Source organism: Diadema antillarum, unplaced genomic scaffold (assembly GCF_040938485.1).
Source record: "Diadema antillarum isolate AM-2024a unplaced genomic scaffold, OU_Dant_1.0 seq00001609_RagTag, whole genome shotgun sequence".
NCBI lineage: Eukaryota > Metazoa > Echinodermata > Echinoidea > Diadematoida > Diadematidae > Diadema > Diadema antillarum.
The window spans coordinates 11,187-24,164 of record NW_027272322.1 but is presented as its reverse complement, the minus strand read 5'-3'; the positions used below and the strand labels follow the sequence as shown (position 1 = coordinate 24,164).

At 41.3% G+C, this 12,978-nt stretch overlaps 1 protein-coding gene across 1 annotated transcript; it reads left to right on the top strand.

The window, feature by feature from the left end:
- Positions 1–1,244: 1,244 nt before the first annotated feature.
- On the top strand, positions 1,245–9,996 carry LOC139711094 (tRNA (guanine(6)-N(2))-methyltransferase THUMP3-like). The gene is made up of 9 exons (XM_071623010.1): positions 1,245–1,479; positions 2,025–2,105; positions 4,926–5,425; positions 5,890–5,959; positions 6,582–6,703; positions 7,427–7,514; positions 7,947–7,960; positions 8,570–8,693; positions 9,135–9,996. The coding sequence occupies exons 1-9, from the start codon at positions 1,279–1,281 to the stop codon at positions 9,417–9,419; spliced, it is 1,485 nt and encodes a 494-aa protein (XP_071479111.1). The 5' UTR covers positions 1,245–1,278; the 3' UTR covers positions 9,420–9,996.
- The last annotated feature ends 2,982 nt before the right edge of the window (positions 9,997–12,978 follow it).

Below are 12,978 nucleotides of genomic sequence, written 5' to 3'. Positions count from 1 at the left end.
ATTTAGGCTGACCCAGGTAAGCAGTGAAAATGCATTAGTGGTAATCATTTTCATATAGTTTCGTTTAAAAGAGATGAACAAAAATACACAAATGGAAAAACAGATCGCACAAACAAACAAGCATAAAAAACAGCCAGTAATGATAAAAAAGCAGTACAATTACATTACAGAGACAATACAAAAACAAAGTAAATTATAATCATTAGATGAAATAATGGCAGCCAAGCATGTTGAGAAGTTATCATGGTACTGAATTCCATTTAAGCGGGCCTTGATAAAAAAAAGAATGATTTCAAAAGGTGTTCTTACTTTGAGTCTGTGAAAATTCTCAGCATTTCTAGTAGGCCTACGGTAGCAGAGAACTGGGTAAAATTTTCTGTGCCATTGAAACATGGTATTTCGCAATAAATACTCGTACGTTGATACAGCGTTATAATCTTTTAGGTATAAAAAAAATGGGTGAAGTGTGAGCTAAGTTAGTTGAATGGTTGATTATTCTTATTGCACGTTTTTGTAGTTTAAAAAGTCTGTCTAAATATGTATTTGCAGCCCATCCCAAACAGAAAGTCCATATTCTAAAAAAGGTACAACAATTGCATTATATACATCATTTTAAGAATAAATATGGGTCAAGAAAGTGTACCAATATTTTTTGAAATCTTATTGGCATATGATATTTATTAGAGATATTATTAGGCCTATACTGGTAATAAAGAAGAGGCTTCAAGAAATGTCATCTTGTAGTTGTCGTCTTCGTCGTCGTCGTCGTCTTCGTCGTTGCTGTTGTTGTTGTTGTTGTTGTTGTTGTTGTTGTTGTTGTTGTTTGTCATGACCCAAACTTAATCCCCCTTCCCCTTAGCGAAAAGGTGTAGATCCCTCCGTGGTGTGCGCTTTTGCACGGATTTGTAAACAAGGGATTTCGTTTTTGTCATTTTCTAGTGCGATTACACACTACCATACTCCATTACGTAATCCTCTGGTTTTGCACGCTGCAATGCTCTGATGCATGCTAGTTGCGGCTTGAGCGAGAGCGTGCAGTGGATTGTATGACCCGGCGGGGAGCCGGCGGCGGCGTATGTGGTTTGTATACCCGCTAGTTTCGGCTTTGATTCTCCTGCAGTGCAAGGTAGGCCTAGGTCGTACCTCCCTGGTAGGATAGGACAACTAAGGAGGAGGTAGCACACACCTCCTTGGCCTTGATTCCTTCACCCACCATTCCGTCTGTACATGCAGCTTCTGTGCCAACTACGTAGATATTCCAGCTGGCTTATCTCCAGAATGGCAGGTGCTCAGGGTGCGCCAGAGATGGAAGCAACAAGAGATAATCTTGCGACGATATGTGCCACCGTGAACTCGGGATTCGAGCATCTAGCAACTCAGGAATGTGTGGAAAAGTTCACTTCCGCTGCTCGTCCAAGACAAGTGAAGAAATTTAGAGGACGTATCTTGTTCGAGATACCATATCAGGAAGTCAAACAGGTTCGGAAATGTAACATTTGTATTCAAGAATTGTAACAGTAGAAAAAATCAACACTCGCAACAGGGACAACAACGCACTGTTTCTGAAATGTTGACTGAATTTTAATTGAATTTACATGTACATGTACTTGTAAGTTGTACTAGAATGAGTAATAATTTAATCAACATAGGCGGCATAGCACCACAGTGGGCTCGTTTTGTAGATTTAGTGCTTGAATAGAATTTTCAGCCCTTTAATTAATGTCTAACGTTATGTTTTTTTTTAAATTTAATTCTCTCCTTTTTTTTCTCTTGGCAGAACGTCTTTAAATAAAGAGGACCCCACCACAGCCCACCCCACTGATTTTAAGCTATAAAGATCTGTTGAAGATGCATCAAAAAGCATAATAAATCAGAATCCATTGTTGCTATGCCTATCTATGTAAGTATAGTAATAGTATGATGCCCGTGTTTCATGCCTATTGAGAGTACAGTGTATTATGAATCAAGTTTGTGGATTATACATTCATTGTATATCACTTTGTTACATTTCATTGCTTCCGTAGGTGTCACAACTGCGATCGGTGGACAATCTGTCTGTTCTTGTTGGTCACTTCACTCAAATTGACTTTTCATCTCAAGACAAGGTGTGTATTACTATTTACAAGTCTCCGCAAGTACATGTACATTAGGTTGACACATTTTCAGCTTTACAAAATGTCAGTTGCACCCTAAATGATAAGGAGGGCTCATTCCAGACAATCATATAATTTTGCAAGATAATGCAGAGGAAATGTCTGAGAGGAGAATTGACAGATCTGCATAATATATGGTATTTTCTGATTTAAGCACTAAAATGCCAGGGGGAAGGAAAGTTTACTTTGGTGCTCGGGTTTGGCTTAATACGGGTGGCAAATAATAGATCTGCTACCACTAGTACCAGGTATTATGATACACGGTTGGCGATAATGTACCTGCCACTGCAGCAGTACTGCATGGCTGGCGCCGCCGTGGGGGCCGTGGGGGCTCGGGCCCCCACACTTGTTTTGCACCATACAAAGGAATACATTTTTTATAAGGTGTCATCACTTTGGGCCCCCACACTTTTTTCAACCCGGAAGTACATAAGTGGCACTAAAATAGAAATAGATAGAGATTTCGAAGTATGGCGACGGAAAGGTTATGTTTTTTCTCTGAAGACCTTTTTTTAATAACACGCAGGGAGAGAATGAGCTGAGGACCTTTTCTTTTTTTTTTTTTTTTTTTTTGCTTGTCAGCTGAAGAAACCCGAAGTGGACGGGGAGAAGAGATGAGCCGACGTGTTTTGTTTTGTTTTGTTTTGTTTTTGTTTTTGCTTGTTAGCTCATGAAACTTGGAAGTGGGCCCCCACACTTTTGAAAACGCCGCGCCGGCCCCGTACTGTACATATTGTTTTCATACAGACCGTCAGCCAAAAGGCAAATTGAATGTTTCAACTGAACCCTAATGAACGCAGTACACGGTTCCACATCAGTATCAGCAACAGTGACATAGACACGGAGGTGTGGTCAGCCTACCTGGGAAGCCCCACCCAGACTGATCCCCCACCTGTCCTGCTGGCCCCCACCAACCCTGTGGCCAACAAGATCCCACGGGCAATGCCTGTGGCTCTACTTCTGTCCTGCTGGCAGGCCTGCCAGCACAACCAATGGCATCTGCCGACAAGAGGGGTTTGTCAGCCCACGGGATGCGAAGAAAGTTAAGACCTGAAATGCCAGCAGGAGTGGCTGAGGCAACAGGGCTGGACCACTATGTGGACCTCCAGGCTCACAGCATGCTGGGGAACCTCCACCAGCGTGGCATTGTGGCAGAGGGGGGTAAGGGGCATTGAAGTGTTAGTCATTCCCAGGACACCCTCCTAGTGCCCCCCAAACAACAACCATGCCACAAAAGGGGGCAGAAGTGTCCGGTGGTGGGGTGTGGACATGTAACGCAAAAATTGCATGGACCTGTCAACTACCACCTACCGCACTACTTCCACCCCCAGAAAGACCACCTAAGCCCAAGAAGGTCAGTCGGTGACTCAGTGGGTGGAGGGGCTTAGGCTCATTGCCAGGTCTCTTACTGGCAGGGAGGCGAGTCTAGGGCAATGGGTCATGGCATGCTGGCTCATCAGCCATTCTGACATGTTTATGGAGATGGAGGCGACTGCCGAGGATAACTGGGTAAGAGTCATCCCCTCCATCTCCCCTGTAAACACACCAACTGCCTGAACTCATTGGCGAATACCGGCCTGCTCCCCAGAGAGCTGGAGGTGCTGGCCAACAGTCCTGACAGGCCAGCCCCCACCCAAGCCCCGTTGAATGTGACAGGCGCAAAGATGCCCACTTTCACCTGGACTGGCTCCATATCAGCTCCATTTAGAACCGCATGGACCCATCCTTGTTGGCCCAAGGGAGGAAGCCACGGATGCCGGTCCAGGTTTGCTGGAGGAGTCATAAACTTCTGCGACTTGGAGAAGTTAGCCAAGCTCACATTTGAGGGCAACTTCCATCAAGCCCTCAAATACAAACTACATTTGTAGCAGAAGGAATCCACCTGAAGAAGGTGACAAGATTTATACCGCTTAGCAGTGGGAGGCGGTTGTTTGCCACCTGCAGCACCGATTACTGATTAATGATGCCAAGGAATGAGGTGGGGCACCAGGAAGACCTCTTTAAAGAAGATCCTCACTCTAAGATCCTTGGTTATGTGTTGGTAATGCATCTCTGGGGGGAGTACTGATTACATCTTCAGCATGGTGCCCCATCGGCTGGCTCTCCACCTATTAAGGCAGAGGTGCCAGCAATTCAAAAGGATTCATCTCCACTGCTTTGGCGGGAACATAATGGTAGCCCTCATCTGGGACTGGTGCAGTAATTCCCAAATGTGTACTGTTTGGGATCAGCGGCCTGGCCCGCACCTTCGGCAAGGCCCAGCAGGAAGCCGTGTGGCCCATCCTCAGCAATAGACTATTGCTGGAAACAGATTCTCCAAACATCAAGCCCCATCCCAACATTTGTGGTACAATACTCCCTCTTTGTCGGTGATGTGGGCCAGATGGTGGCAGATATCCGTGGGGTGGCCCTGCCGACACTACTGGTGGAGACCCTCGCCAACAGGCACTGCCTTTATGGCCAGTAATACCACCCATCTGGCCATTGTACAGATGTATATATCACATATTTAATGTATGTAGTTGTAGGTATGTTCATATGTATGTTATCACTTGATTTTCAAGTGACACTTACAGAAGCTGAGATGTAAAGAGGATGCATGAATATATGCACTGTTTAATAGCATAAGTTCTGTGGGGTCTGTCACCACTCACCCTGGAAATGTCTCTCTGAAAATATTGTTAAGCAATGTACACAATTTGCATAGATTGTCTATACGTATGCATAAAGATTGAAGATGAGTTGTCTTTGCTTGCATTTGGTTATTTGCAGGAAGCAGCAGTCAACACAATATGTCAAAAAATTGAAATGGGCAACTGGAAGCATGCACTGGACACTTGGCAGATATTTACAGGGTCGGAGTTTTGCCTTGACCCCCTGCCCAAGTCACTCTCAAAGCCGCAGTCATCTGAGGCGAAGCAGTCTACATCAGACGAGGAAGATGGAGGTGGGGACGACGGAGCTGGCGGGGATGGTGGAGGGGAAGCGGGGGCGACGGCACCACGGCCCACCTTCAGGGTGACCTGCACCAGGTCGGGCGAGCGGCATCACTTCAACTCCAGGGATGTAGCGCCTTCTGTGGGTAGCCTCATCAACGAGACCTACGGCTGGCCGGTAAAGATGAAGGACTACGACTTGGAGGTGGTTGTGAATGTCCTGGAGGACTCGATGCTTGTTGCTCTGAGCATGACGAAGGAATCCATGCATCGGAGAAACATCACACACTTTGGCGTGACCACCCTCAGGTCCACTATTGCATACTGCATGCTGAGGTACAATGGTTTTTTTTTAGCTTGCTCTTTTTCATGTGATTTCTCTGCTGTATCATTATTTTCCTCACTTTTTACACCTTTTATGCTTTTTTCTTTTTCTTTTTAATCTCCAATTCAGGCAGGAATCAAACTGTGATGAAAAGTTATTTCAATCAATAGAACATTTTTTCAACATTTTAGTGATGGTATGCTCTCTTTTCCGTGGCAGGTTAAGTATTTGGTAATTTTTTCTCTTTTTCTCTCTTTTTTTTTTTTTTTGCAATGGTATGGAAACCTATCTGATGTGAGCCAGACAAACATTATCTAACTGAGTGTTAAAAAACCTTGTCCCAACTTAATCGAGACAAAATGATAAGGAAGGAATGTAGTTGCCCAAATCAAAACACTGTTTGCATATAGAGCACTGACAAATATTTTCAAGTATCCAACTTTCATAGTGGATGATGATTTTTTTTTTTTTTCAGAATGACCCAGCCCCAACCAGGAGAAATAATCTGTGACCCTATGTGTGGGGTCGGTGCAATACCACTGGAGGTATGTATGCCTAATGAATAGAGATATCTGAAAGAGCAATGTTGCAATATTAACTTGCATTATCACAGTGATAATTGTTCTTTATTGACAATTTTTATTTTGTTTTACTGTCTTTCTGATGTCCAGTGTTCCTGTTATTCATATTGTCACTGGCTTGACATTGACTGACAAGTCTTGAGTTTTAGATCTTCATATTTACAGAATACATGAAGAATCAGGCATATTGCACTTCAGGAATATACATGCAGCTAAATCAAAAGACTCCATGTCATTTTGTTCAAGAAACCTTTTGTCCAACTTGAATGTCCCTGTGTGTGGTGCTGATAAAATACTTGCCCAACATCTTCCAGATATCCTGGGATGTTGAAAATAAATCTTTCATTCTTTCTTAAATCAGGTATTTGTAGAAACCTCATAAATGTGTGATATTTCCCACACATACATATGCTGTACCAAGTATGCATGCAACATTTGGAATTACATGAGTGGAATTTGCTGGCGAACTGATGTCACACATACATACACTATACCAAGTATACACACAACATTTGGAATTATATGAGTTGAATTTGCTGGCGAGCTTTTGTCGAATGCCACATCCTGCTTCATACAAATGTTTCAGGGTCTGTTGGCATGGCGATCCTGCCTTGTGATGTCCGGCGATGTCAATGAAGTGGCCGTGGAGAGGACAAAGGGAAACATTGACTCATTGACAGAGAAAAGGAAATCAAAACAAATCATAAGGTGAGATAGTCTGCATCATATCCCCATGCATAATTAAATCTAGCACACAAAATTCATCTCGCACGGCTGGATGCGAAAAATGGCTCCTGCAAAAATTAACACTTTTGCAGTATTCAGTGACATGTATCCTACATATCTAGGTGACTGATAACCAGCTTTTTGAGCAGCACTGTGATAGGTTTCAAACACATTGCTTTCTTTGGCATCATATGAAAGTTACATTTCACTTCTTGTTCCTTATACTGGTACCTTATTTTTTCTGTTTTTGTAAGTAATGTATACAAATGTATCTTTATTGTGTATCATAAGCCCTGTATGTATTCTGAAAAAAAAAAAGATTTCCTAGACTTGTACATTTATGTTTTTATGAATACCAATTTAAATGATATCATAATAGCAAGGAGACATCTTTTATGTCAAACCTGAAGACACTTTTGTTTGATGGATACAGCTGTTATTTTTTACCATTTTCATATTGTTAGCCGAACCTCACTCTACCCATGGCACTGTGCGTAGGAATGACATGTTTTCATTTTCAAATTTTGAAATGATCCTGCCTTCAAACTGTACCAAGAAATGGAAGTGGTTATTTGATTTCTTCATATCAACATTGTAACTCTGTGACTGTATGTGTGTGTCTCTGTTTGTATCTGTTTGTGTGTGCACATACAAGCCATTAGTGCTGATTTTTCCTTACATTTATACGATACCACTTCCTTTCAGACCTGATCTTCCAAACGATGTCTTCAGATGGGATGTTACAAACTTGCCGCTGAAATCTGCCTCCATCGACGTCTTCGTGACTGATTTGGTGAGCAGTCCCAATATTTCCCAAAAGACCTTATCTCCTTCCTCCATTTATTACAGCACTTGTGTAAATGTGGTTTTAGATTATTCTTAATCTACCATGTCCAGGTACCGTCACCAAGAACACCCCCACCCACCCCAAACAAAAAAAAAGGAAGAATAAATGTGTGTATGTAGTTTCCAATAATTATCAACACTGTATTTTGTATTGATTGGTGTTTTTGCCTTTGCTCAGTGTCCTGCAGGTCACCTACGCCTATCAAAGAAAAACAAAAACACATGTATTCTGTTCTGTCTGTGATATACGCATGTACAAATTTGTAGTGATATGCAGTATGACCGAGACCAGTATTTCACCCCCCTTTTCCCTCTCCCCCTCCCTTGACCAATCTCGTTCTTTTTTCTTCTCTTTTTGCATATCACACGCATTCTGCAGCCTTTTGGCAAGAGGTAAGTTATCTACGTAAGTGTCATGGAATTTCACAATACTAAGCCTTGTTTTTAAAAAACATAATCAAAACTGCCCTAGTTGAAATTCTTCAGTTACCTTATTATACTCCACTAGCACTCATGCAAATGTGACAAGATTGGAGAAATGCAAAAGCTGAGGTGAGGAGCGGTTGTTTAACAGAAAAGGTTAATGATAGAAAATAAGTATTAAGTATGTGCATGTGGAGATTTGTCATAAGATTGTAGTATGTGGAATGTGTTCATGTTTAAAAGGAATCTCATTTGAGTGCATTCCAGAATCGCCCTAAACATGTCCACCTCATCCACACTTGATGCTCTCTCTTCCCTGCGGATACTTTTGCTGTCTGCAAGACTCTTCTTATAGTTTGCCTTATGAACCTGTCTTTCAGTCTCTCATTCTTCGTATCATTGATCATGTTTTAGTCCTCATGAGCTACTGGTGGTAAACATTGTTGTGCAAACCTGAGTTTATAATCCATCTGGATTCATGTAGTATGAGAGAAGTTTTTGAGGAAAAGAAAGACTGTCACAGCAGGAAATTAAGATTTTACATCATGCCCTGAAACTGTTCCTCCCCCCGCCTCCAAGGATGGGTAGCCGAAGGAACAACTGGTCCTTGTATCGCCAGTGTCTGGAAGAGATGGCCAGAGTGTGTCGGCCAAAGACCAGCCGGGCTGTTCTCCTCACGCAGGACAAGAAGTGCATGGCCCAGGTCAGAATAACATTTCTGTTGGATCCTCAGAAGAGTCGGAGCACAAAAACTTGTTTTTTAGAAGAAGAATTTGCCACTCTTGTGAAACAGATGGATTTATTTTGCCATGATTTGCTGATCACACAAATTCTTGTGTACATAAGTGTTGACATGAAATGCTGCAACAAAATTATTAAACTTTTAATACTGAAGGTCAGGTTTCTTCAAAAGCACTTACATATATATTGGTGTTGGGGACCAAGATATTACCCCTCTTTAGAAATAATCACTGTCAAAGATTTGCATATCAAAGTTGTTTATGATTTTATTGGGGGATATATCAGGCATATGAATTTGATTCCCATAAGGGTGACAATGTAACACACAGAAAAATAAAACAATTATTGATCCCCCTAACTCTTTGATTTACTGAGAACTGAATACAATACTTACATTGTCTAGACATTGCAGCGCTGTGGTCACCTGTGGCGGAAGAAGAACTTTGTCTTCATCAATCATGGAGGACTTAAGGCATGTGTCTACCTGCTTCAAAGGGCAAAGGAGAAAGAAGGGAAAAGGAAGCACGAAGGGGATGATGAATCAGATTCCAAAGCAGCAGCCATGGGCAGCGATGAAGGGGACGACGTGGAGGATGATGTCGAGGACGACCAAGACCAGGGATGTGAAGGAAAGCACGACAGTGGTCAGGAACGTGAAAGGACAACAGAACAAAAAGAGACAACGTGAGCTCCTTTGCCAGCAGAAAGAAACAAACAAGCAAACAAGAAAAGAAAAACATTTTGCCCGCTTTGGGTGCAGATCATGTCTGCAAGGCGACGTCTTTAGGCAGCAATGAAAACAGTGTATGAGTCATGACAGAAGCTTGTACGGGAGGCAGTCAGTACCATCCTGACTCTCTGGAGGCTCTGTGTACTGTAAAACGATGAATGATTGCGTGCATTTTAATTTCGTGAATTTCGCAAGCGGCAACATTTGCAAAATTAAAATGCACGCGAAAGTTCTTGCCTACACAATATGCACTGGATGCCAGTGGTAAGTCACGAAAATGTAATGCTGCGAGAAAGGTCTTTGGCTCGAATTCGCGAAATTTTCATGCCGTGAATATATCGTGTTTTACAGTTACATCATCTGGCATTAGCAGTGCCCCTCCCGATTTACAGACCAGCTGCTCTGTGCCTGTCAGCTTGGATATGTGATGTATAATGATAGTTTAGAAAGCAAGAAAGCTGCTAGGAAGGAGTTCTGAAAACCAATACTAAATGAGTTTGCTTCTTTTTAACATATCTTGGAGTGTACAGTGTACTCCCGTTATAACGAAGTAAAACTTCTGGTCCCAAAATTATCGCCATTGAAGTCTATGGTACAAAATTCGCTTATAACGAACACGGTTATAGCGAAATTCTCGTTATAACGAAGTCTTTTCTGAGCACCACTGACAAAGAAAAACAAAAGAAATGTGCTCCGTTATAACGAAATGCAGATCGTTTCCGAAAATACGTAGCGGAACAAGCATTTTTAGCGTCTCTGCATGGTCGAACGCTTCACATCACCGTGTATGTGTTCGCTCCTTGTGTCCTGCACAGTTTCCGAGGGGAACTTGCATTATTGTAATACAATAATCTGAAATTAAACAAGGTTTGTTTCATTGTTCCGAAGGTACTTTATCACAAAACACACAGATTCTTATACATTGTACACCTAAATGTCCGTTGGTTCGGAAATGAAATAGGGTTTGTTATTACAAACATTTTGACGTTATTCAAACAGTTTGTTATTATTAAAGTTCGTTAAACCGACAATGAGATATGGTTCTTATTACGACGGTTCGTTAGTCAGAAAATGACAGGAATTCTAAACTTTCGTTAATCGGAACATCAAAAAAAAAACTTCGTTAATCCAAAGGTGAAAAAGGTGTGTGCACTAACAAAACGTGGGAATTGCAAACCTCCTAATTGTCTTACGATAACCGAACCTTCGAAATACAAACTATAACTAACTTTTCTCATTTTTTTTTACAAACCTTTGGAGGAATAACAAACCTTATTTCATTGTTAAAAAACCTTCGGAACAGTGAACCTTTCTCATTTTTTTCGTTTACAAACCTTCGGAATGACGAAACTCATTTCATTTTCCGATAAACGAGCCATCGGAAAACGAACAATTTATTTATATCTAAATCATGAACTTTCGGAATAACGAATCGTTGGAAGAGCGAAGCTTCAAAATAACGAACAAACCTTCGGATTCCCGGGAATGGCGAAACTTCGGAACAAAGAGTCTTTCGGAGTAACGAACTTTAGTGAAAAAGGAATCTTTGGAATAGCGAACTGTAACGGAATCCTAAACCATCATTTTCTATACGACTTATTGTGAGACAACAAACAACTTTATGATCTCTTTTAAATGAAATATCCAAACAAAATCAAAAAGGTACCATCCCATTTCATATAGCTTTCAGTGTATGATGAGTATTCAACAAACAGAATATGATATATGCGTGGTTTCCTTGTTTTTGTTATGTATTGTATTTGTTCGGTTATAATGAAATTTCGTTATAACGAAAGAAAACGGCCGGTCCCGAGCATTTCGTTATAACGGGAGTGCACTGTAGTAAGGGTGTCTATTACACTGAAGTTTCAGTACTGCAAGTAACTCAGTTACACAGCTGCTTGAATCCTGTAATAGTGCTTGGGGGGAGGGGGGCTCTCTCGCACAAAAATGTAACTGGTCACTAGGGGTAAAGACTATATTTTTCTCTGACCTGATCAAAACAAATATTGTGTGAACATCCTGTCCCGCACTCCTTCCATGCCGATGTCTGCACACGAATGAATACAATAAAGAATATATGGGCCCAACAGCATTATGCCATGTGCAGTGTTCATGTGGGATATGCAATCACACATTGCCTTTAAATTACATACATGTCAAAACCTGTCTAGGTTTCTTTTCTACTGTCTGTCTGCTGTATATATAAGTGGTTATTTTCGTGTGGGTTTAGTTTTGGCGAATCACAGTTGGATTGCAAATTTAACAACACGCGAAAGTGTTGCCATACACTAGAGTAACAATGCATGCAAGATAGCGTTGGTGTCAATTAGCAAAAACATCTCGCGAAAATATCTTAACGCAAAAATAACAGCTTATACAGTAACTTCCTAGGTAATCGTGAACATTATTGACATTAAATGGAACTGGACCATCACAATTGTGTGTTCTCGATTCACTGTTTGTGCAGCACATGCATTTTCTTGCAAATGTCTAGCCTTGTTTCAAGGCTTCCTTGTGGCTGATTGTTATATAACTGAATGTTGTATTGAGTGCTCATAACCATGGGCGTATGTGTGGGTACATAGTCCTTTGTCAATAGCGAGCTTTTGATTTCAGGACGGTAGGCCAACAGAATGGTGGGTAGAACATAAAATCAATCTGTGTATTCCCTAAACCGAACATCTCTGTCCTGTAGATTATCTGATCGGCTCTCGGTGGAAATATCCCATGGCCTGTAAACAGGAAGGAGCGGATAGCTGCTGTGTGTTTTAGGTACAGTGTGCGCTCATGATAGCTTTATACTCGGTATAGTGGAAGCAAGACTCCCAGTCCTCTAAAACCGAGACGGGCAACAAATCGGGAACAGAGCAAGACTTCACTGGTGAGTGGACTCGCCATCTTGAATGCCCTACCCTCCCTGTCAGTGTTGAAAGAGAAAAATGTCTTGAGCACCAAGTTCACTCAGAGGCATAGAAGGAACACACGAACTGGAATTGAATACGCTGTGACAGTACACTTTTGCTTGTGTAAACAGCATTTAATTATCTCTGTCTTTGCTTTGCAGCAGTTCTGAAATGATTACAAGTCACACACAAAGTCACGAGTACATGTATCTCTGCCAATATAAATAACACACAATTTGTACATAAAACTTCCTGCAAAATTAAATATACTGTAACAGACTTGTACACCTATTGATTCTCTACTTAATATGGTTAACTCTTGTAACAAGAAAAAAATACAAGTATATCAAAAGTGAGTTTTGAACAACTGTACTGCGCTTTAAGCAATTGCAGCAAATATATTCCACTCAATTTCATTGTTAAATCAGTTTCAGTTGATGAATACGTATAGTGTAACACCTCGTAGAATTTTGGTGAGGTAAAGTGTAAAGCCCAAATGGCTGATTTATCAATGTGTAGTTCATGAGTTTTCAATAAAAGAATTACGTATGCAATCAAATTTAGTTAAAACTGTACATAATCATTATCATGTTTTAGGAGTTAAAGCCAAT